At 40.4% G+C, this 27,012-nt stretch overlaps 1 protein-coding gene across 5 annotated transcripts in view; it reads left to right on the top strand.

Moving 5' to 3' along the window:
• SLC9A9 (solute carrier family 9 member A9) overlaps positions 1 to 27,012 on the top strand; it is an 848,969-nt gene that overhangs the window by 461,500 nt on the left and 360,457 nt on the right. For all 5 annotated transcript variants that reach the window (XM_056564816.1, XM_056564814.1, XM_056564813.1 and 2 more), the window contains exons 10-11: positions 11,848 to 11,961; positions 13,765 to 13,876. In XM_056564816.1, the coding sequence (XP_056420791.1) occupies positions 11,848 to 11,961; positions 13,765 to 13,876 (226 nt within the window). The remainder of the gene's footprint in view (positions 1 to 11,847; positions 11,962 to 13,764; positions 13,877 to 27,012) is intronic.

Below are 27,012 nucleotides of genomic sequence, written 5' to 3'. Positions count from 1 at the left end.
CTTCTTGTGGAGCATATAGCAGCTGATAAGTACTGGAAAGATTAAGATTTTTTAATAGAAAGCACCAGTTGATTAAAAAAGAAAAATGTTTTCCCGGGAGTATGTCATCACACAATTGTTTTCAGCATACGGATTGGTATTTGCAAGAACAGCTGGTTGGCTGTCACGATGCCGGCTGGCAGGTAGTGGATCCCCTGTGCCAGAGAGGGATGGCGTGGACCGCGCTAGTGGACCGGTTCTAAGCCACTACAGGTTTTCACCAGAGCCCGCCGCAAAGCGGGATGGTCTTGCTGCGGCGGTAGTGACCAGGTCGTATCCACTAGCAACGGCTTACCTCTCTGGCTGCTGAAGATGCTGAAGATAGGCGCGGTACAATGGAGTAGGCAGAAGCAAGGTCGGACGTAGCAGAAGGTCGGGGGCAGGCGGCAAGGATCGTAGTCAGGGGCAACGGCAGGAGGTCAGGAACACGGACTAGGAACAGACTAGGGAATGCTTTCACTAGGCACTAAGGCAACAAGATCCGGCAAGGGAGTGCAGGGGAAGTGAGGTATAAGTAGGGAGTGCACAGGTGGAAACTAATTAAGCTAATTGGGAAGATTGGGCCAGGCACCATCATTGGTGCACTGGCCCTTTAAATCGCAGAGACCCGGCGCGCGCGCGCCCTAGGGAGCGGGGCCGCGCGCGCCGGGACAGGACCGAGGGAGAGCGAGTCAGGTACGGGGACCGGGGTGCGCATCGCGAGCGGGCGCTACCCGCATCGCGAATCGCACCCCGGCTGAAGGCGGGACCGCAGCGCACCCGGTCAGTGGATCTGACCGGGGCGCTGCAACAACGAAGATGAGGCGAGCGCTCCGGGGAGGAACGGGGACCCGGAGCGCTCGGCGTAACAGTACCCCCCCCCTTGGGTCTCCCCCTCTTCTTGGGGCCAAAGAACCTGAGAAAAAAAAACTCAATTTTTCCGTGAAGAGGTCCGATGCAAATTAGGAGGGGTTCTGTGTGGAAACGTACGAGACAGTCCAATCTTTTATTGTAAAAACAATAGATGTAGAGGGGTCTGGCGAGACTGGTCACAGGAACGTAGAACCTGTTGATGAGAGAGGCCAAAAAAAATTTTCCTGCAGATCCGGAATCCAAGAAGAGCATAGTAGAGAAGGAGAAGGTAGAGGCAGATATCCGCACAGGCACAGTAAGGCGTGGAGAAGCAGAGTTGACATCAAGAACTGTGTCACCTTCGTGCGGAGTCAGCGTGCGTCTTTCCAGGCGGGGAGGACGGATAGGACAATCCTTCAGGAAGTGTTCGGTACCGGCATGGTACAGGCAAAGATTCTCCATGCGGCGTCGTGTCCTCTCTTGAGGTGTCAAGCAAGACCGGTCAACATGCATAGCCTCCGCGGCGGGAAGCACAGGAACAGATTGCAGAGGACCAGAGGAGAGAGGAGCCGGAGAGAAAAAACGCTTCGTGCGAACAAAGTCCATATCCAGGCGGAGCTCCAGACGCCATCCGGAAGAACGCATGTCAATGCGAGTGGCTAGATGAATGAGTTCATGTAGGTCAGCAGGAGTCTCTCGTGCGGCCAGAACATCTTTAATGTTGCTGGATAGGCCTTTTTTAAAGGTCGCGCAGAGAGTCTCACTATTCCAGGACAACTCGTAAGCAAGAGCACGGAACTGAATGGCGTACTCGCCAACGGAAGAAACACCCTGGGCCAGGTTCAGCAGGGCAATCTCGGCTGAAGAAGCTCGGGCAGGTTCCTCAAAGACACTTCGAATTTCCGAGAAGAAGGAGTGTACAGAGGCAGTGACGGGGTCATTGCGGTCCCAGAGCGGTGCGGCCCATGACAGGGCTTTTCCAGACAGAAGGCAGAACACGAAAGCCACCTTAGACCTTTCAGTAGGAAACTGGTCCGACATCATCTCCAAGTGCTGGGAACATTGCGAAAGAAAGCCACGGCAATACTTAGAGTCCCCATTAAATTTGTCCGGCAAGGACAGGCAGAGGCTAGGAGTGGCCACTCGCTGCGGAGGAGGTGCAGGAGCTGGCGGAGGAGATGATTGCTGAAGAAGTTGCGAATGTTGGCGCACCATGGTGGACACTTCCGACAGCTGGTGGGTTAGAAGGGCGACCTGTCGGGCGATATCAGAGGCAACTGGCAGGGGATGTTGGTGCAAAATGGTGGACACTTCCGACAGCTGGTGGGTTAGATGGGCGATCTGTCGGGCGATATCAGAGACAACTGGCAGGGGAACCTCAGCGGGATCCATGGCCGGATCTACTGTCACGATGCCGGCTGGCAGGTAGTGGATCCCCTGTGCCAGAGAGGGATGGCGTGGACCGCGCTAGTGGACCGGTTCTAAGCCACTACAGGTTTTCACCAGAGCCCGCCGCAAAGCGGGATGGTCTTGCTGCGGCGGTAGTGACCAGGTCGTATCCACTAGCAACGGCTTACCTCTCTGGCTGCTGAAGATGCTGAAGATAGGCGCGGTACAATGGAGTAGGCAGAAGCAAGGTCGGACGTAGCAGAAGGTCGGGGGCAGGCGGCAAGGATCGTAGTCAGGGGCAACGGCAGGAGGTCAGGAACACGGACTAGGAACAGACTAGGGAATGCTTTCACTAGGCACTAAGGCAACAAGATCCGGCAAGGGAGTGCAGGGGAAGTGAGGTATAAGTAGGGAGTGCACAGGTGGAAACTAATTAAGCTAATTGGGAAGATTGGGCCAGGCACCATCATTGGTGCACTGGCCCTTTAAATCGCAGAGACCCGGCGCGCGCGCGCCCTAGGGAGCGGGGCCGCGCGCGCCGGGACAGGACCGAGGGAGAGCGAGTCAGGTACGGGGACCGGGGTGCGCATCGCGAGCGGGCGCTACCCGCATCGCGAATCGCACCCCGGCTGAAGGCGGGACCGCAGCGCACCCGGTCAGTGGATCTGACCGGGGCGCTGCAACAACGAAGATGAGGCGAGCGCTCCGGGGAGGAACGGGGACCCGGAGCGCTCGGCGTAACATTGGCAATTCTCCTATATTGCTGTCATAAGTAAAATATTTGTAGCTACTAGGTGGTCTCACCGGTATGTCAGATCAATTTTTGAACCAATCTGTGAAATTTCTGTTGAGGTCTTTTGACTTATTATAAGGCCTTTCAGGTTCTGTTACGTCAGTGTTTAGATCACTAGAACGGTGCTGCAAACTATTCTATTCTAGCCAGTAAGAACACTGGAACCATGATAGAAATGAAAACCAATGAGTCTATGCTTCACTACTTCCCTGCATGTCCATGTAAGAGAAGCTGTCTGGAAGATAGTAGTAAATATATTGGGGGAGGGGGGGATTTATCAAAACCTGTGCAGAGAAAAAGCGGAGCCCATTGGAACCAGAATGTTTTAAAAATAGGCATCCTATTTCAAAGTAAATATATAAATACATATATATATATACTGTATATATATATATATATATATATATATATATATATATATATATATATATATATATATATATATATATAATGTGGAACATACATGTGGTTTGGATGTCTATACAATGGGGGTCAGCTTTTGAAGCAGACACAGAGACAATACATTAGAAAGATCTTAGAAATAGTTTAAAGCAAAGAAAGACTAGGACAGACAAAAATGAACTAGGACAGACATAGCCAGAAGTATAAAGGGGAGCAGCAGAGTTTCAAACTTTAAAAGCTTTCACAGGTTAAAAAAGGAAAATCTGAAACCAAAACTGAGATGTAAGTGGTGTGAGTAGAAAGCTGCGGAATGATAGACAGATAGCTCTTGCGGCAGATTACACCAGAACTATAAAGGGGAAGGTGAGAAGAAGGTACGCTGTTCCCTTTGAACTGTATTTCTACATTTCATCGTATGTCAGTTTATATAAGGCTGCAAGGCTGTAGAATACAGAACTCTTCTTATAATTCACTCTCAGTTTATGTAGTGACAGCTGATGAAAGGCAATGGGCAACAACTGTGTACTCTACCTAGTGCTCTCCGGAGTATTTTTCACCAAAGCATAGCTATGGGCTGTGCCAGCCTATCTTCAATCTTCCTGCCAATGCTTTTCTATTTGTTCTCAAATTGGTTTGATTGAAAGGAAGAGAAACTTTTCTGTTTCAATCCTTAAGCAACTACAATCACTATGTTTTACTTCCAGACATAGGATATTAAAAATAGGTTTTTGAAAGTATCCTTTCTTCGCTTCAAAAATACATTACACAACTGTATCCCACTGCTCAACATTACGAAAAAATAAAGAAATACCCAATTTTCCATGCATTCTATTTCTCTTCATGTTTGTCTGTGGTGCTGTTTAACAAAACAAACATTTTGTTTAATTTGTTACCATATTTTGCTGTGTAATTGCTGCTGCATATTTTCCTACCCATTAAAGTCAATGGAAAGCAAAATATGCAGTTGATTTTGTTACCCATTGACCAATACAATGAAAAATATGTTATGAGTGACCCTACACTTAAAGGAGTACTCCGCCCCCTAGACATGTTATCCCCTATCCAAAGGGGAGGCACTGCTGTGTTCATAAACACAGAAGCTAGGGGCTTCCAAGTTTGTGACGTCACACCACGCCCCCTCCATTAATGCCTATGGGAGGGGGTGCAACGTTCTGACAGACCTGAATGGAGGGGGCGTGACGGCAGTGATCCTCCGTCATCCGGCACAAAGCAAAGTTTGCTCTGTGCCTTAGGTCACGGGAGCCCGCCACAAGGCAGGATGGGCTTGCTGTGGCAGCCGACACCCAGGTTGCTACCCCTGACACGGCTCGACCACACAGGTAGCTGGGAAAGGCAAGGCACCGAAGCATAAGGGAATAGCGTAGTCAGGCGTAGCAGAGGGTCAGAGCAGGCGGCAAAGGTGCACAGTCAAAGAACGTAGCGGGAAAGTCTGGATAGACGCATAAGGCAGACAGGCAAAATGGAACCCTTAATCTCATCATACATCCTGTTATTTTCATTACCTTAAAGGCGTTTTAAGTCTAAACTGATTAATTATGTGAAATTAAACAATGTACATGGATTTCTGAAAATGTGAGATATACAATTAATCCCCCATGTGCTCTTTTTGATTTGCCCTGTCGCCCTTGGCTATGACCATCTAAGGCTATTCACTGATATAGTCTGGCATGCTCAATCTAACTACAAATTGCTTATTAATTCCCTGTGTATGCAAGAAGGGGACTGTTGGAAAGTGCATGACAACAACAGAGTCACAGTTCAGAGAAGAAACCAGAAAGTGATTACATCTATGAGGTAGAAAAATAGTACAGGGATGTAGGTCATTTTACTTAACTTTTTTAAACATTAGACAATAAACAACAATATTTCTTGTGTCATGTGTCAAGTAAACAATAATACATGATATTTTGCAAGAATATGCAAATTATGAAGTTTCAATTACAACAAGTTCAAATTCTATTGGTCAATAGAGAAGGAAAAAAGTAAAAGGTAAACAGTAGATAGAACACAGTTTATACATCTTGGGTGTGAATACCATGGTTAGTATTCTATACTGTATTTTTCTGTTTAGGTGTGTATTCACACACTAGTTTGTTCAGAGCAGTTTGCTAATCTACCTGGATAGGGAATAGTTAATGCTCTGAACGAATGAGAACTCGGGTGGAGTTATTTAACCAGAATTCTCCTGCATTCTGGTGCTGGTTATTGTGAAATACACTTTCAAGTCTGCTTGAGCATTTACCTTGTATTTATCTGAGTTTTAGCCATGGTTAAATAATCTTGTTCTTTGTAGATTTTAGTCTGTGTTACATTTGTCTGTTTTAGGATTGTAAATCCTTTCTGTTATGTATCTGTTAACACTATGTATCTTGTTACCTGTGCTCTGTATATTTATATTCCTGTTTGGTATCCTGGAGCCTATTCAGACTCATCTGGTGCTAGTCTAGTGTTTCATGTATTATATTTCTGCTTCCTACTGGGTCAGCATCTTGTCCACATGGTCGAGTGTGTCGGCTGGCCAGTAACCTATTTGGCTTTATTATTAATGGCTACTTCTTTTGTGGAGTGGGGTGTCCAGTTTGTTTGTTCTGTGTTCCAGTGTGAACAGTGTCCTATATTTATATCCTGTTTGGTTGATCTGATCTTTTTCCTTGTACTTGTTCCTGTTTGAGAACAGTGTTGTATGTTCCTGTAACAGTTTGCCTGTTTATATTCTTCCCCGTTTGTATTTGTATCCTGTTTGGTATTTTTGGTTGTCTAGTAGTTTTCAGTTTCTATTCTGGCCTGTGACCGACTATGTATATTATGTGTTTTTACGCCACTGCACTTTAGCGCAGGTAGGAACCAGCGCCCAGTTGTCGATCCATCGTTTAGGATGGATGGACAAATAGGCAGGGAGAGATGTTTAAAGGTGAGTTTAGAGCTCATGGTCTGTGAAACCTATTCTATAAATCTTATCTTTATTCATTATAAACATAAAACTCTTTATAATAACTTTATTAAGATTGGTTTTCTTATATAAAAGTGGTTCTGGTTACAGTAGATCTTTATTGTAGAAAAAAAGTAAAGAAAGTATTTATTGCGATGAAAACACAACAGTGTATTGTAGTATCTCCACAGCCAAAGTTTCCTCTGGGGTTTCTCCCTGCTGCTCATTTGTACAATAAAACCTGAATATCTGGTATATAGATGGTGTGTATGATAGGCTAATTATGTTGCTGATAAAAGAAAGAGAAATTGTAATGATAATAATTGATGTAGCCCCTAACTGTATAGGGAGTTGATGGATTGAGCTTTACATCTGTATGTGGTGCACATCGGACTTTCCAAAGTTTGCTTTATGGGAAACCCTTTTTAAATACAAACTATTAAAACGGTTATCCAGGAGTAGAAAAACATGAATGCTCTCTTCCAAAAACAGTGCCACTCTTACCCTCAGGTTGTATGTGGTATTACAGCTCAGTTCCATTAAAGGGAATGGAGCAGTGTTGTGATACCACATACAACCTGAGCTGTGGCGCTGTTTTTGGAAGAAATTAGCTCTGCTTTTCTATTCCTAGATAACCCCTTTAACATTTTAAAATGTTTTTTTTTTTTTTATGTTCTATCATCTAACTAACATAAACAAAGAATAAAACCATTACTGTACTTTAGAATAAAACCATTGCTTTCGATCAATCCTTCATGGTAATAATAACATTCTGTCCCAATGAGACACAACTTCTTAAAGATTATTCATCAGCCGATAAAGTTTAAATTAAAATACATAAAGGATTATATAGTTTAAGTTAAAAATAGCAAATGCTTAAGGTGTCTCTTACTAATAAGATTATAATGTTTTCTTACTATGTAAAATATACATCAAGGACCACAAGCTATTAATGTAGAAGTGACTCCTGGGTGTTTTTTCTCTCTTCTTACTTCAGTTAGCTTTGTAGGGAACACAAATATAAATTCAAATTTGCTTGAAAAGTCTATTAAGAGTAATAATAGTGCAAACTGTGGCAGATGGCTGAGCTAATACATAAGAATGTTGGCTCTTGATCCTTTTTCAGTTTATTCTTTTCTTAGGCATGTTTTATAACAGACAGCTATTTATGCTCCCTGAAAGCATTAAGACGTGACAAGGTTATGTATGTTTATTAGTTGGAATTATATTTGATGGCGGAGCGGGCATGTAATAGGTTTGATGAAACTGGCATTGGCTAAGAGCGACGCTAGTTGCTGTGATCACCTTTGTATGATCCAATTTTTCTACGAATTGGTGTCAGAAAATTGCACAAGGGCTTCAGGTTTGTTATTCACTTTAAATGCCCTCTTTTTACGCTTGCTTAAATTTAAAGTCCTAAAATCTGCACCAAAATTCCTGAGCATGTTCTATCAAATAGAAAGAGTGCTAAGGTGTTTTGGGCAGTTCTATCAGTTTAGTAGTGGTGTACAAGGTGTATTCTATGCATGAAATTATATTTATTTATAATAAATACTGCTTTCTGATATTATTCCAACTTGGTATTGGGCAGGTATCTTACATATGTATTGACAGATACTTATGGCTATTCCAAAAGGGCTATTCCGAGGAGAAGAAAAAAAATATTTTAAAATCAGATAGTGGCATAAAGTTATACAGATTTGTAAATTATTCCAATTTAAAAAAATGAAGCCTTACAGTACTTCTCAGCTGCTGTATGCCACAGAGAAAGTGATGTAGTTTTTTCCAATCCAACAGGGTACTCTCTGCTGCCTCCTTTGTCCATGGCAGGAACTGTCCAGAGCATGAACAAACTGCCAGACCAAAACTCTTGTTCTCTGACAATGACAGAAGGAGCACTGTGTCGGGTTGGAAAGACCCACACATTTTTTCCAGGTTATTTTCTCATGTAGAAAGAGACAATAGCCATTTTCACCAACACTTATACCACTTCTGAACTACAATAATCAGAAAATCAATGCATCCCTAAGAAAATTACAATATCAGTGACTGGATGATATAACCTTATGTTCTACGTCCTTTTGCCATGGGCACGTTATGTTGGTATAATCTCTTACTGACCCACCTTTTTTTTTACACGTTCAAAGTGTAGGGTTAAAAATACTTAATTTTTCTACAATAAATTGAATGCATCACTATGTTTTGATCATGAAAGGCAAGTAATGATCTCAGTTGGAAATAAAAACTAGAATGCCAAAAAAAGCTAAACAATTAAGCAACTGCCATTTGCTAAGCGGCGGGAGTTATTGGTAAGAAGTGCATGTTCCAGCGAGATAAGGAATTAGCTTTCACTGCACAGGAGACGTGACAAAGCCTCATAGATAACAATTGTTAGGGTAACTTTTACAGCACAATAGGCAACTTATTCATGTCCTTAGGTAGGTTTATACACTTGAGTTATGGCTGGAATGTAAAGCATCCATTTATTGTTTCATAGGCAGTTATGCGCCTATAAAATAGTGTGAAATTAATTTGCTAGTTAATTGATTTAATTGTAATAGTTTAACTCAGCCTGACATACCATATGGTTTGAAAGTTATATCATCAATAATACTGGATATGTTTCACCCTTTTTGGTGTCACCCTTCTGTAATACATGTTTCTGATGTTTGAATCAGGGCAATTCTAACCAGGCGCTCAGCCATTTCCATTAGTCCCACAGAGTATGAATGGGGTGGAAAGAATATTGACAACTGCCCCTGCATTCAAATTCCTCTTTATTATAGTCATACAATTGAAGAAAAAAATCACATTATAGAAATGGTAAATAGAGGGGAAAAAATGTGTCTTGAATGATCACTCTTGTATGTTTCTCACAAAACAGTTCTGTAGCCACCTCAATTGCAATGAACATAGATTCATTTGGTACGGATAAAAATTGAGGCATTTTGGCACTCATTGGGGACTTGGTTGGTACATTTAACACTCATACAATAGATATTTGTGAAATTTATGTGGTAGAGAAAAACATAATAGGGAGCTCACTGGTATCCTGAGTACCCTGTTCTTCCTTATCACCACCATCTAAGTGTGGAGGGATTGCAGAAGTCTTTTGTTAAGCATTTGTCGAAGCCATGACTGGGAAAACACTTTTTAACATATTTGTATATTTGTTATGCAAAAGAAGACCTGTCGTGCAGATTGCAATGCAATAAAATTGGTATTCCCATCTTAGACATGTAAGGCATATGGACAAGATCAATACCTATCTCTAGAACTGCAGTTCCCCAGTGGCCATAGGCTCTTAGTCATTGGCATTCCAGTGGAGTATACAGGCACTTCGATTTGTTGTATTTGTGTCATTCACTTAATTTATTCTCCGGACACATGCTTTGGCAATGCCCACCAACTCTAAGCTACCTTTGACTCCAAAAACAGCTCCTGAGCAGTGGCTAATAATGACAGAGTGAAATGTTCACCTTAAAGGAGTACTGTGGTGCTAAACAATTTAACCCTTATCCAAAAGATAGGGGATAAGTGTCTGATCACAGGGGTGCCAACCACCGGGACCCCCACAATCTCCTGCCTGGTGCTCCACTATACTTGTAGACAAAGCAATCTCAACTCCCTGCATGGGGACTGTCAAACCTCACATGAAGCGGTGGTCAACATGTCCCCTCCATGTATCTCTACGGCAGAGCCGGAGATACACGAATGCTGAATCTCTAGATCTCAGGTGTGTTGGTGGCTTTGTGCAGGGTTTGGCACCTCTCTGTTCATAAGGAGTGCATGGCGCTGCATGGGAGATTGCAAGGGGCCCAGCAGCTGGCAAATATGTATCCTGATTGTTGTAGTCTTGCCAAGTTGTTGGAAGATTTAAACAGATATCTTGTCACCAGACCATCAGCAGAGGTACACTGAAAAAATCTCAAGCCATCTAGTAATTATCAGCTGCTGTATGCCCCGTAGGAAGTTGTGTAGTCTTTCCAGTCAGCAACACCATGCTTGTTGCTTGATTAGTCTGTTCCATAACTACCATTGACTTCTATGGGTAGAGAAAAGTATCCAGAAGTAGGGGATCACAAGACTCTCGTTATTAGAGTTTGTAACTTTTCTCATTTCCTTTGGATCTAACATATTTGTTTGTGAGAGAAAAACCCCTTCTCATACTTTTATTCTATACTATAAAATCTTAATTATATTTTTCCTTTAGCTACTGCTAATAACATGGATATCTTATACTTAATTTGGTATGTACATAACACATACATTTATATTCATATGTATTTCTTGTGGTATTGTCTTGCTCAACTCCATATCCCTTCATCTTACTTATTCAAGATATACAGTTGAGAAAATGTTTTTGTTGTTTTTATTAGTGAGAAAGTAAAAATAGTATTCATGCTAAATCTATAATTTCCATACAATGTCATGGGCATTGCTATAGCCTAACTGGGGACTTGACCTGTTATCACAGGCGTAAGGAGAAAATGGTCACTTGCTGACTGCAGTGGCTACTGCTAGGCAACAGTCAATCATAGTAAGGAAGAATTAAGTTGCAAATGTTGGTGCATGCCATATTTGCTTTAAAATGTATTGTTTTTATCTTCACTTTTGAAAAGTTTTGAGAGTTATGTGAGGGTTTCTGGTTAGTAGCATCCCAACAGATTTATCATTTCCAAAATAAGAAACTGGTACAAATTATAGCGCAAATCTATATTTAAAATTCTGTCCCAGGACAGTCAAAGATGTATTACATTTATTAAGAGGCACTCACTTAAAGATGTACTTTCAGCTGACTGTTAAGCTGTCATGTGTGTGCTTGGGAAATAGCACTATTTATGGCATTTATATAACTTATATCTGGGATTTGTCATCAGTTTTTCCCTCTGCAACCTCTATCTCAGTTTTCTCTGAGTAACTCTGACTGTACCTTCTCCCCCTACCTCGCCATAAAATTATATGGGCAGCACGTGACCTGATCTCTCAGTGAACTATCAACAACTGATGGCTAACCTTATAAACTGTCTTGTCTGTCAAGACAAATTTTAAAGTGAAATAAGAGTAGATGATCAGTGCAAGAGGTGTGTAGGGAGAAGAAGCCTAAAAAGACCCATTGTAAAGTTTCTATTGTACTTTTGATTTATTAAATGTTTTCTACTTATTTAATACATTTGAGGCAATTTACTCCAATCTATTTTGGTTTATGAATTACATCTGAAATTCTATTCTGAATAAATATTCTCATTAGTCTCTGCCTGAGAGAACTGAGAGAAGGCATGAAGAAGTGAATCACTAAGGAAGTTGTATAGGATTATCACTTTATAGTCGTACAACCATTTTATCATACATGCATGACTATGTTGTCTCATCTCCATGTCCATGTTATCTTAGGCTCCTAATGTAATGACTCTCATTGTATTTCTTTTGATTTCCCTCACAGCTATTTGAATTCATGAACTTCCTGGCAGAGAACTTCATCTTCTGTTACATGGGGCTGGCCTTGTTTACCTTCCAGAACCACATCTATAATGCTCTCTTTATATGTGGTGCAGTTGTATCCTTTTCATCCAAAAAATCCAAACCAAGCCAGTTCTGCTCTCCTAAGAGTCAAGAATAGAGATTGAAATCAGAAAACATAATCCAAGTTTCGATGTTAATCCAAAGCGCATTTTATTGAAATGTAATTAAATCGGCACGGTTTCCCTTTCAGATGTTTCCAGGGTCGCGTCAGGTTTGATATTACGGGCTTGTTCTTTGATTAAAACTCAACCACATGTGGATGGAATTAAAGAGATAATATGTATTTAATGCTTTGTGATGACAGGAAGTATTTTACCTTTGTAGATAAATGAACTGTAAATGGTTTACAATATTTTAGCAAGAAATATAGTTTTTTTCTTAATATGTTTTAATCATTTAAGATCATCTAGGTATGTAGTTTCAGATGGACATGCTGCACCCCTCTTTTACAGTACATTAGGTAGAGTCCTATTAGTGGTGTCCAAGCTGTGGCCCTCCAGATGTTGCAAAACTACAACTCCCAGCATGCCCAGGCAGCAAGCGGCTGACCACAGATTGTAGACCATTGTTCTAAGAGAACAAAATGTTTGAGCATGTTAAAATCCATCATGCCTGGTCCTTATGTTCATTCACCTCCATAAACATATAATGGCTAACCAGTACTCCAACATTCATGGGTAAAGTTACTTAAACTAAATAAAATTTACCTGAATTAAATTTAAACATTTTGTGTCTGGGCTTTGTCATCATATTTCCCTCTTCAGGTTCTATCTCAGTTTTCCCTTAGCCATTGTAACTGTACATTCTACCTCTACCCTTTCCATAAAATGTTATGGAAAGCATGTAAACTGATCTATCAGTAAAATTCGCAAGGAGGTTAGGGCTGTAGAGCCGGTTGAAGTTGATACGCAATTAAAAAGTAGACAGCTTCAAGGGGATAGATAAGTGCAGCCAAAATCAGACATAGGCTTTATTTATATTAGTATACTTTGCTCATAGGACTTATGAAAGAATAATTCTTTGTCAATTTTTTGTACTTTCATGCCCCTCGAGTTTCAGCATTCTTCTGGGCTATAACTTACTGGCTTCTCATGGAAGATGAGCTGCACAGGAAGATGGGAAAAGCTTGATACGACAGTAATTCATAGCCCAGAAGAATGCTTATCCATGTTTAAGTAAAATTGTAAGTGGCCCCAAAACATATTAAAACAACAAACTTGTTGATACTTACCTTTAGGATCCCATGCTGAGCCCCCGTTCACCCTTTGGTCAGTACTCCGGTCATGAATGCGCGGTCATGCCAAGAGTACAGAGCATAACCATAGAGGCAGTTGATTGGCTGCGGCGGTCACATGACCTCTGCTCCTAAATCAAGAGGGAAGTGCTGAACGGAGGGTGAACGTGGGCTCAGCGTGGGATCCCAGAGGTAAGTATCAGCTAGCTTGTTGTTTTAAAACGGTTTGGGGTCTTTTGCAATTTTACATAAAACATATACAACCCCTTTAACCTCAGGTGGCTTAAAAGTACAAAAAAAAAACTTCCTCTGATCCCTTTTTGCCATATCGGATTATATTGGCACAAGGGGATTAAGTATCGTATTAGTATAAAGGTAAGAACACGACTTTTGTCCGAGGGGGTACCAGCGGACATACTTTCAGCCTTTGGGGGTACTGTCACCAAAAAAGGTTGAGAACCACTGCTTTATACTGTGTAAGAAATATGAAGCTTTTATGTTCCTTTTTACAAGCAACAGTCATTTCATAGATTGCTATATGTGTGATATTGGAAATGAAATGCTCAACGACCCATGTATTGTTCCTTAATTCAAGATACACAGCTATCAATCTTTGTTGCAAGAGCTTGTAACATATATCCGCTTACATTTCTCTTGAATTTGGGTCGTAAAAGAAGAATTCCACGGAATTTCCAACACATGATGATGTTCTCTGGTGAGTACAAGTTAGACCTGAATCCTAGAATAAAAAATATTTCCTTATTTATTACTATTTCTTATTGATCACTTGCAACTAATTCATAAAGCAGAAGTGACTTTATTTAGAGAGAAGATTTATTTTGATTGTCATGTTTGATGCCTTGGCAGATTGTTCACTTGCCACAAATATGTTGTAACAGAACAATATAGCTGTAATTATAACATTGTACAGTTTGGATCAATTCTTAAATCCATGCCTGTTACAGTAAGTAATGTATAGAAAATGGTGTTAAAAATACTGTACATACTGTGTTAATGTGAATATTAATATTTATTAATATTTTGTGGTAAACGTTCCTTTTTTACCCAGGTAAATATTGAACACAGTGTTGTATAAATAGTGCATACAGTACCCAAACAGTGAATACATTGTCCAGATAAATATTGAATACATTGTCTTGATAAATAATGGATAGTCCAATGATTTCAGTACTTATTATATTGCCTAGCTTAGTATTTTCTAAACAGTGTGTCTCCAGCTGTTGAAAAACTACAATTTCCAGCATGCCCAGACAGCCAAAGGCTGTCTGGGCATGCTAGAAGTTGTAGTTTTGCAACAGCTGGAGACACACTGTTTGGAAAACACTGTCCTAGATAGACTTTTCAAAGAAGAATGAATTAGCCGCACTCACTGGATTCAAGCATGAAACAGGCGCTGTTCTTTATTTTCAAAAGTGCAGTAAAAACATCAGTTGCAATAGGACGCACAAGATGGTATAGACTCCATGAGTCAAATCATCCACGGGTGACAGCTGTTGCGCGTGCGCATGCACACTTCATCAGACCCTACCTTCTTCCATGTATGTCACCATTAAATACTCTTATCTGGTGACAAACCCGAAAGGAGGTTCTAAAGTTATCATTAAAACATCTCTTAAAAACAACATAATATCGAATGAAAAATAACTACATATCCAATGCATGCAATGTACTTATACTATGTACAAGAAGACACTGAAATCCAATCTTTCATTTAACCTCTTGGGGAGGCAGGGCATATGCATACGCCCTGCATCCCGGATCCTTAAGGACACAGGGCGTACCTGTATGCCCTGAGTATTTCCAGTCCCCGCCGCTCGCTGGGCGGGGACCAGATCGGGATGCCTGCTGAAATCATTCAGCAGGCATCCTGTGACAATGCCTGGGGGGGTTCCTGAGACCCCCCCCCCCCATGTTGTCGATCGGCGTATATCGCAGATCATTTAAGATCGTCGATTTGCGGCAAAACCGGGTCAATCGGTTCCCCGGTGACCCAGAAAAAAAGGATGATAGGCGCCGTCTGAGACGAATCAGGACTCCTGCTGACGAATCAGGACTCAAGCAGATGAGTCAGGACTCCTGCTATTTCGGAGGGTGAGAGCGGGTGCCGGGAGTCGTTACCTGGTGTGGGGATCAGGGCCCCTGGAGTGGAGACAGCGGTGGCAGCAGCAGGTGGATCTACAGAGCGCAGCAGCAGGAGGTAAGGCTGGCCTCCTGCTGTTGCTTAGCAACAACTCCCAGCATGCACAAATGGGCAATCTGGGAGTTGTTGTTATGCAACAGCAGAAGGCACACCTACAACTCCCAGCATGCCCTTTGGTAGTTTGTGCATGCTGGGGGTTGTAGTAACAGCTGGAGGCACTTTTTTTTGCATCCAGATGTTGCATAATTACAACCCTCAGCATGCACGGACAGCCAAAGGGCATGCTGGGAGTTGCAGTAGTGTGCCTCCAGCTGTTGCTTAACTACATGCCCTAGCATGCCCTTTGGCTGTCTGTGCATGCTGAGAGCTTTTGCAACAGCTGAAAGCACACTGGTTGTAAAACACTGAGTTTGTTATCTAACTTAGTGTTTGGCAACCAGTGACTCCAGATGTTACAAACTACAACTCTCAGCATGCACTGGTGTACCGTACATGCTGGGAGTTGTAGTTTTGCAACAACTGGATGCACACTGGTTGCTAAATACTGAGTTAAGTAACAAACTGTCAGTGTTTTACAACCGGTGTGTCTCCAGCTGTTGCATAACTACAACCCCCAGCATGCACGGACAGCCAAAGGGCATGCTGGGAGTTGTAGTTTTGCAACAGCTGGATGTTTTCCCCCCCTCCATGTGAATGTACAGGGTATATTCACACAGGTTGAGGTTTACAGTGAGTTTCTGGCTTCAAGTTTGAGATGCAGCAATTTTTCCGCTGCAGCTCAAACTCCTAGCGGGAAGCTTGCTGTGAACCTCCGCCCATGTGAGAGTACCCTAAAAACACTACACTACACAAAATAACAAAGTAAAACACTACATATACATATACCCCTACACAGTTACCCCCCCTTCAACACAAATGAAAAACTTCTCTTACAGCAGTATTTCCAAAACGGAGCCTCCAGCTATTGCAAAACAACAACTTCCAGTATTGCCGAACAGCCATTCCATTGACTGTCCTGACATGCTGGGAGTTTTGCAACAGCTGGAGGCACCCTGTTTGGGAAACACAGCCGTAGGGTAATTTTAGTGTAGGAGGCAAGTGTAATTCTTGCATCCGTGTCCATCCCTATGCAAATCCCTAATTTAGGCCTCCAATGCGCATGGCATTCTCTCACTTCGGAGCCTGTCGTATTTCAAGGCAACAGTTTAGTGCCACATATGGGGTATTTCCGTACTCTGTTATTATAAAAAAAAAAAAAGAGGTAAAAGGAAAAGAGAGAAGGACCCCAAAATGTATAACACAATTTCTCTTGAGTACGAAAATGCCCATTATACGGGCGTAAAATGCTCTGCGGGCACACAACAAGGCTCAGGAGTGAGAGCACACTATGTACATTTGAGGCCTAAATTGGTGATTTGTACAGGGGTGGCTGATTTTACAGCTGTTCTTACATAAACGATAAAAAATAAATACCCACATGCGACCCAATTTTGAAAACTACACTCCTCACGTAATGTAATAAGGGGTACAGTGAGCCTTAACTCCCCATAGGTGTTTGACAAATTTTCGTTAAAGTTGGATGGGAAAATGAAAAAAAAAAACATGTTTTTGCTAAAATGCTGGTGTTAACCTAAATCTTTCATTTTCACAAGGGAAAATAGGAAAAAGTTATAGTAAGAACATACCCCATATGTGGATGTAAAGTGCTCTGCGGGCGAACTACAATGCTCAGAAGAGAAGGAGTGCCATTGGGCTTTTGGGGAGAAAATTTTTCAAAGGTCTCTTTTGCTGCTTTGAAAACATGTGAAAATTAATTTTCTTCATTTTTGCGCGATTAATTTTTTTTGCACAAAATTTTTTTGGGGGATTGCAGCCATATTGTATTTTTTTCCCAACAAAATTGCAGTTTGTCGCCAAAATTTTACATCCCAGAATATTCTGCCGGAAACATCTAACAAAATATTCCATGGTTACTAGTGCCCAGACAAACAATAACTGTAGTTACTGAACAAACAATAAGTGTAGGTTCAGTGACCAAGAAAAAAAAAAAAAAAAAAAAAAATATATATATATATATATATATATATATATATATATATATATATATATATTAATAACCCTTTTCAATAATAATTATTTATTTTCTTTTTTTTATAATTAAAAAAAAAACAATAAAACTACAACCATTTCAATGAAAAAGCTGGTGTGAAAAATGTTGATGTAAACTGGACTCTCACCCCTTTGAAAATATCATATAAAGAAGACAATATATGTGGACACGCCCACTTTTACAAAACTGATGTGAACAGTGGAAACCGCAGCAAAAAGCTCTTTGAAAATGTGGTCGATACTTTTTGCGCCAAAATTTTGGCACAAAATTGATTTTTTTGTGCTCAAAATTCTTTTAGAAATTCCCCCTCTGTGTACTTTATAAAGATTTATGATTTTACTATTGTGCAGTGCTGCTGCTCATGTCACTTCTAGCTATGTAAGCAGTGTACAGCGGGAAAATACTACAGCTCTGTGAAGTGTGAGGTAGAGAAGGAGTGTACGGTAGAGTGAGGGGGGGCTTTCTATATTTGCACAAAATTCATCAAGGACGTGCGCAACTTTTGTAAATTTTGAGCAAGAGTGTAAATTAGACAGCAGTATAAAGGGGTTGATCTGTGTCTACAATAGACACATAATGATAAATGTCCCCCAGTGACCCTAAAAAATTCCCTTGTATATCCTAACAAGTAAACATTAGTCATTATTCCTCTGTCATGACCACTCCAATATTTTAGTATTACATGCAGGCATTCAAATGAGTATGTAATACATGAGGGGATCAGGTCTACCAGATAGGAGATACAGAAAACTCCCTAGAGGGGTCCAAAGTAGGGGACCGACCTTTATGACATCCTCACTCCATAATAGAGAATATGGAAAAAAGTTTTTAGGATGAGTCAAAGGAAAGTTTTGCTAAACTGTATCTTGTTAAGAGACTTTTTTGTATAAATAGATAAATTGTTATTATAACTATAACATCTTGTAGCTATACTGCCACCTACACTAATGATGGTGATCCTAGCAGCCTAGTATACAATTGTCTAGACATTCAATTAAACATAATGAATTACAGTAGGTCCGTATATGTTTTTAAGCCATTGTTGAACACTAGTTCTGTAATTGGTTTTATACATAGGTTGATAATGAATAGAGATGTCATATTTCGTGAGTTCCTGTTCTTGACATGGAATTTCTAGATGCTGTCTCCTGACTTTGTGCCAGCAGACAGATATATAGCATTCTTTATTCCATGGCTGTGTCACTGTCTTTTCCTAATGTTCTATTCAATTAAATTTGAAAGACTTGTAAAATATGCATAATAATGTAAAAAATGTAGAAGTTCCTACGGAAAGCTTAGGCCCGGGCCAGAACATTTTTCTGCATCTTAATGTTGTAGCTAATTACAATTTGCAACATGTCTGTAATGAAGATGGCCAATTAAGTAAGTGATATATTTGTTACACACTGTACGGTGGGATTCATTTCCCAGTAATACCAAATACTGAGAGATCTTTATTTCAGCAGTACAATACAGCTACAATAAAGGATCACAGGATCTCTCATCACAAGTCTTATAAATACAAGGGGTAGCCTCTTAATTCTATGCACTGTTCTGTAGGGAAAACCTCTGCAGTCAATGGAAAGTATGCTTATGGCATGGAGGAACCTCACTGCACTTGTCACAACCAAGTCATAAGATAGTAAAGAGGGTTGTTTAGCATTGGGCTTAAAAGCTGCCCATCATGAGAACAGGAACATCTGCAGTAAAATCCCCAAGGACGTTGCGGGGCATTTATCATTGTCTTCAGAGCTGATTTTGTGTGTATATTTGTTTCACATTTTGGCGCAGCGCTGTACTTCAGGCAACTTTTTGCGCCTTCTTGGTTTACTCTTTCTTTTAAAAAAGTGTGTACAGACCAGCTGTTAAAGGGGTATTCCCCCCCCCCCCTAGACATCATATCCCCTATCCAAAGGATAGGAAATAAGATGTCTGACCCTTGCGATCTCCCTTCTGCACCTGGCGTTCGTTTACAGTGTCGGGTGCAGCACTGAAGGCTTGTGACGTTACGGCCACTCCCCCTCAATGCAAGTCTATGGGAGGGGGCATTGAGGGGGAGTGGCCATGATGTCACGAGGGGGTGTGGCCGTGACGTCATGAACCTCTGCCCCGCATCACCAGTCATCCAGCAAAGAGTTCACTGTGAGCACCGGATGTCTGGGGTGTCGCAGCTGAGATCGCAGTGGCGGGACCCCCGCAATCAGACATCTTATGATAAGATGTCTAGTGGTAGAGTACCCCTTTAAGGTCAGTCTTGTGCAGTGGTAATAAATTTATCAGCTGAGACTTTTTGTGAAAAAAGTCTCTAAACTATACCAGAAAAATGCTTTTATTTGCACATGCAATGAAAAATTCCTCCCTTTATTCTTCTGTGATGGCCATGTTGTGCCTGTGAACGTCAATATATTTGGTAAAAAATAGGCACCATCTTTTTTTTTTAAATACAATAACTGTGTATATTTTGATCTGTGCTTGTATCTTCACTATAGATAATACCCAGTCTATATAGAGTTTAGCGACTAACACATTATTTAGGCAAGTTATTAAGGGAGTTTACACAAGCGTGTAACCTTGAAATGAAGTACAAGTGTGCAATTTTATTGTGGTTTTAATAATTGTATAAATATTATAACCAGTTATCCTTTTGTTTTTATCAGAATTGCCAGTCTTAGCCGTTGACAGCAATAAAACACCCTAGATTGTCATCTAAGGAAAAAAAAATGGCTTAATAACAATTTTCCCTACTAGTTCCTTCCATTAGGATAAACAGGGCAGGGAAAGTGCAAACTAAGAACTCTGTCGCTGCCTACTTGACAGTAACAGACTCTCAACTCTCAAAAATAGGCCCGGTGCATATTAGACTATGCAGCCCATTTTTTTTCGGTAGGGGGTCCCAGCAGTCGGACCCTCACATAAATAAAATTGGCTGCATACTCTAAAATCGTCTTGGTTCAAGTCGCTCTCCAACTGTTGCAAAGCTACAACTCCCATCATGCATGCAGAGCTTCAGGTAAGAGCAACAAAGAGGAACAATACACAGAAAAGGGGATGAAACCCTATACGGAATGATAAGTAGTCTGTCAAACAGCAGTGCTAGAATACCGTCACAGAAAATATCCTCAAAGTGTGACAAACCTAACTGTAGACTCTCAACAACTATAGAAATACAAAATAATGCAGCTACTCAAAAATATGGGCCTATATATATATATATATATATATATATATATATATATATATATATATGTTTTATTTAGACAAGTGCAATGTCCGATGGCCAATCCGGCCGTGCCTTCAACATATCCATACCAACTGCCCTTAATTTTTATTTTGAGCTTTAAAAATCTCTGTTTCTTACCCTTCTTTTTTCTTACATAGTGTGAGCTGCCAGTAGGAGGATGTGGACATGCCCCAGCAGGCGCAACGTCACCGAAGCCTGCTGGGGGAAAGCTTTTGCCCTCACATCTCTGCTGTGCCCCCTGTTGCTCCCTGTACACCTGATTGCTCAGAACTCCTCTTCTGCCTCGAGCGCTGCATTGAGCTTCGGCCAGCGTGCATTGCCCACCTGCTCCCTTTCAGAGGGGGGCCGGATGATGGTGGCGATGTCAGGGAGTGCGGCGGGCACAGCGCTTGCTCCCGCCCATCTGATTGACAAGCAGTGAGCGAGAGCTGTGCCTCGCTCTTTGCCGATGCAACTCCTGAGTTTGGTCTCCTGCCCCGCCTAGCGCCTAAGGAGAGAAATGTGCCTTGAAATTTCATCATGTAACATATATATAAAAAAAAGTTTTACTTGGTGACCATTACTCTTTAACCATTTTGAGCCCTGACCGTCTGGTAATCTACCGTGGTAGTAAACTCTGCTTGCATTGTCCTTGGTCTATCTGACTACTATTCTCATAACCTGTTTTGATAGCAATACCTGTCAATTGTTCAAAAGAATGATAACAGATACATCTATGACGGAAGTGACCTCAGAGATCCCTATATAATGTTTAAAGGGAGAAAATCTCTAAATCCTTTAGAATAGTTTAGCCTTTTGCCAAATATATTGGAACCTAGGGCATTCATATATGTGGAGACTGACCTTTAGTCAACAGCCATTCACTTTTCATTCATCCATAGAACATATGCACATTAACTGGACCTAGTATCAGTGTTGGAGCTGACTTTCATCAGACTTATGTATTGATAATTCCTTGTTTGGACAACTATCAGAGCTAACAATTTACACAGGGATTTTCAGTCTGGCTCTATCACTGACCAAATGCTAAAATATTTACTACTGCATTATTACTGTGGCATTGTGCCTGCTGAAGAGGCATTTGTATGACACTAAAGTAGAGAATGTTAAAATCTTTAATGCAAGCCACTGCAGGTCCACTATTTGGAAATATTTAAATCTTATATCTCTAGCTTGTGTTTTTGTTAAGGTGAACCTGGTAAGGTATGCTTTAAAACCAGGCCGGACTGTTCTTTGGCTCTCTTAAGGACCTTAAAGGGGTATTCCAGGAAAAAACTTATATATATATATATATATATATATATATATATATATATATATATATATATATATATATATATATCAACTGACTCCAGAAATGTAAACAGATTTGTAAATTACTTCTATAAAAAAATCTTAATCCTTTCAGTACTTATGAGCTTCTGAAGTTAAGGTTGTTCTTTTCTGTCTAAGTGCTCTCTGATGACACCTGTCTCGGGTAACGCCCAGTTTAGAAGAGATTTGCTATGGGGATTTGCTTCTAAACTGGGAGTTTCCTGAGACACAGGTCATCAGAGAGGACTTAGACAGAAAAGAGCAACCTTAATTTCAGAAGCTCATAAGTACTGAAAGGATTAAGATTTTTTAATAGAAGTAATGTACAAATCTGTTGAACTTTCTGGAGCCAGTTGATATATATAAAAAAAGTTTTTTCCTGGATAACCCCTTTATTGTCATGTGCAAGGCAGGCTGCACCCTACCATTTACCCCAAGAAATGGTGATGCCGCACAATTTGTTTAAAAAAAGTTGTAGATTTCCAGCTCCCAAAAATACTGATACTGATTAAAAGTCCAAATTTTGGACTTTTAATCAGTATTTTTGGGAGCTGGAAATATACAACTTTTCTTAAGGATCTGTTCATACTAAGCATACGGCTTGGATATTTGTTCCGTACTTCCTAAAGGACACTTGAAATTCCTCCATTCAAAGAATCTACAAGGCGGTGAGCTGGTCTTTCTTTGTCCATGTTTTGTATATTTTGTTGCCGCACAACTTGTTGCCACACTTGTCAATTTATGATTTACTCCACTCTCATTACAAGCACTCTAATACATGTTAACAAGCTATGCACCTGTGTCAGTTTAGTTGGCTCTTCAGTGTCCGGAGGGATAAAAAGTTGGCAAAGTGGCATAAAAAGTAGCAAATTATAGCAAACGTTAAAATTGTGCAATAGTTTGGGCCTTTTATGTCTTCTTAATGCTTTTAAATATTGGGCAAAGTCTCCATTATTCTGACAGATTTATTGTTACTTACAATAAAGTTTTCAACTCAGACTGGACCAATTCTAGCTTGTCTGCTGCCTAAGGTGAAAACTGAAACGGCACACAACCTTCTCGATTGAAAATCATAAGAAAGAAACATTTGAGTTCTGTAAATTTGCAGCGTATAATAGTACAAGCTTAGTGTTTTGTATAGCTTTATATAATAGTCAAACAGTTACATAATAATACACCAAAAAACAAAAAGTGGGAAATTAGTCCCACCAACCGACACCTACAGGTGTAGTGTTACATCAAAAACCGTCACAACTGGAAGAACACTGCAGGTAAGGACATAGTACTCATGTAGTTATGATATATAGACTCTTAGCAAAAATACATATAATCAATAGCAGCCATTAGTTCAAGTAATGTAAGTCTGTAAACTAAATACATAAAGTTCATGGTGCAAGGAACTATCAGACATATAGTAATACTTAAGAATCCCAGAGTCTACAGTAAATAAGCAAGTCTTACCAGTCAGTGTACAGACCCCAACATATGTTTCACTCAGACTACAGAGCTTCCTCAGGGGCATGAGAAATTCCACTGCATGAATTTAACATTAATATAAATGGATTTTTCTGGTAACCCATTCACACCCCAGAATTTCCTTGTCAGAAAATTCTGTTGTGAGTCCCATAGATTTCAATGGGATTCTGCTGCAGTGTGCACACGGTGGATGTTTCTGCCATGAAAATCCCGATTCAGGTGTATGCAGAAGGAATAGACATGTCCATAGAGATATGCAGATTCCGCACGGAAATGCATTTCTCTATATGAGGGCACATTTCTGTGCGGTCCTGGCACCTGCCTGATCACTCAAATGTGCTGAATGTCCGCCTATGTTTTCCGGGCGGACATGCTGCACGGAATTGGCTGTGTGAACATGGCCTTAAACTGTGAAGACTAGCAGCAGAGAAAAAGGTTTCCATTCCTTTAAAGTAAGACTTTGCTGTCTCAATAATAAGGATTTAGTGAGTTAGTTATTAGAGGGCCTTGTGATATATTGCAAGCCATCTTCTTCTATTTAACATAACTACATGTTAAATCAACACTTCCCCATAAAATCGTCTGTGACGATTGGAAGAGTGATAAAATGCAGTGAAATCTGACAAAACCTGAAATCTATCTATTAGATCCTACTTGGGATTATATTTAATGTAATGTAAGACATAAAATCTTATGCTATTACACAATTATTGATATAGCTGGAATTATCCAGCGTAAGCATATAGAGGCCTGTGCTTTAGTCTGTCTTTTGTCTGTACCGAAGCACCTCTAAATGACTATCTGCTCTGTTAGATTGCTAATGAAATGTGCAGACTTGTTTTTCTGCTTTTTATTCATCACCCTTATTCATATTTAATGTTGCGTACACCACCATTTTAAAGCCTTTTCAGGCACTTTGCACAAACTGATCCGATATCTGCCTTCTAAAAGCCGCCGTTTCATTTATCTGCATTGGTGTCTGGCAGCTATTTTCAAGGCTTTAAAAGGTTGAAATCTGTCTTTATCAACAACCTGCAGTCATCTATTATTTTCTCTTAGCATTCCCTTGTCATTCTCTACTGTCTGGTGTTGCACTTTGTTTCTTTCCCAAGCTCTTTGTTTGTCACATTCAAAATCTCAGCCAGAAGAACCTTCTCTTTCGCTCTTTACATAATGCCATGCACCGCAGAGTGCATCAACAGTGATGGCTATTTAACATGACTTTACTATTTTACTATCAACTTTGCAGCCATTTTACCTTTCAGCACTTTTCTTGACCTTCTAAGTGATACGCAGGTGATGACTAGAAGTAGCAAAGATATTTTTGTGCTTTGCAGACACACCAGTATAACATTTACAGCTGGTAGCCACTACTTATGAAATGAAATCTCCGTGAAACGTTAAGTATTATGAGATGTTACATAACTGCAGATCAGAAGAGTGGAAAGTGAAAAATGTCATATAACAAAGTGGAAACCTTATTTGTATATGAAATAGACCAAGGGATGTACAGGGAGAAGTGAGGGGTGTTCTCCTTGTGTTCAATGTCTCCTTGGGAGAGAAACAACTTTCAGTTTGCTTCCATTCTTCTTTGTTAATAATATTGCATTATCTGTGGAATGTGGTATATCTCAGAACTTTTAAATTCCAAATGATGGGACGTTTTAAACAATGCCATCTGTTCAAAAAAGGACCTTACAATACTTAGAAAAAAAACCATTGAGATATATCTACAGTACTTAAAATGTACCTACCATTTCAGGTAACTTCCCTGTGTAAACTGTGTGTGTGCATGAGGAATAGCACTCTTGTCTGGCCAACATGTATCTTGTATATGCCATTTTTCTAAAGATTTCTCCTCTGCAGGTCTTGAGCTGATAGGTGGGCCTAGCCTATGATGGCTCCCATACACCTCACACACATACAAGGATCGGTCCTGCTCTTTTATGTCTTTATACACACCCTTAGAAGGTGTAACAGCATACAGGACATTATAGAATAGTACTGAGTGAATCAAGCCCTGGGATAAGAGCTAATACTAAGCTCTTGTTCAGTCTTTTTGCAGTTACTGCAAATTCTGTCTCTTTCAACCCCCCCCCCCCCCCCACCTATCTTCCTTCTCATCCCTCCTCTCAGTTTAGACTTGTATGAGCAGCATGTAACTTGATCCTCCAGTTAGTTGATGGTCTGTCTTGTAAACGCAAGATATAAAACACTAAGAAATTTGTCTTTTTATAGACCCCTAGGTTCCTTTAAATTAAGAATGGAAATAGGGGTTTCTTGGGAGTGCCAAACATCTTTAAGGTTTCCTCCTTAGTAAGGTTGGAAATTATTGCTCTAGATCTGACATGTGAATTGCATGGATGCACCGATTGATTACACAATCACATGTAGTACTAATAAAAACTATATTACAAATAGAAAAGAAAGCAAAATTGGATCCAGCTTCAATAGCAATAAAACCGTCTTTATTTAAGGGACATACGAGGAACAGCAGAGGTTACGCGTTTCAAGCGGTTTTATTGCTATTGAAGCTGGATCCAACTTTGCTTTCTTTTCTACATTCTCGGTGTTGTCCAGCACCTGGATCCGTGCTCCTGTTGTCCAGGCGGGGTGAGCTGGTTGGACTTTTCTCTATAATACAAATAGTGACAAAACTTTATGTCATAGAATGGTAAAGCAGTACTTGAAGAGAACACACAAACTAGAAAAGTAATGAGTAGAGAATGTCCCTTCTGCAAATGAATTTGTTAAATATACAATCCAACATATCTTGCATTTAGTAAAACAACTGGTTATGTGATAAACTAAGGTCTTGACTGATATATAAACCTCCTGCGTAGTGTACTACTTGTAATTATGAGAGTCTGTATATTGTCTGTTATGGCATTTACCTACTGATTGTTTCTCCTGGGACTATTTGTCTGCCAGTACTGTTGCTGGCTATTGTGTGAGGTGCATACACAGCCGCCTGTCAAGAATGGGTCATTAGCTGGGCTTGGAGAGAAGGGATTGTGGATGTTTATTCCATTACCTTCTTGTTATATGTCACCCAGTAAGAAAGAGACAATGTGACTGGTAATCAAGAAGATAATAAATACAGTGTAAAAGACAACGCTCATTATTTTGCTTGTATGAAATGAAAATAATAATAATATGCATCTGTATCATGTCAGCTGTACATGCGCTTTGGTTAGAATAATTTATTCATAATAAAGATATGCAACAGACGCAGACATAGACAAAACAATTCATTCCTATCTATGTCCCTGGAAAGTTTCCAAATAAATGTTAGTTTTATAATAAATGCTTCTAAAAGTAGATCTGATTTTCCTAGGACAACACTAAGGTTCAGTAGTGAAAATTATGGATGACAGTCCTTAACCCCTTAAGGACCGGAGGTTTTTCCGTTTTTGCATTTTCGTTTTTTGCTCCTTGCCTTTAAAAAATCATAACTCTTTCAAATTTACACCTAAAAATCCATATGATGGCTTATTTTTTGCGCCACCAATTCTACTTTGTAATGACGTCAGTCATTTTGCCCAAAAA

This window comes from Hyla sarda, chromosome 3 (assembly GCF_029499605.1).
Source record: "Hyla sarda isolate aHylSar1 chromosome 3, aHylSar1.hap1, whole genome shotgun sequence".
In the NCBI taxonomy this organism is placed as follows: Eukaryota; Metazoa; Chordata; class Amphibia; order Anura; family Hylidae; genus Hyla; species Hyla sarda.
This window is presented reverse-complemented; position numbering and strand designations above follow the sequence as displayed.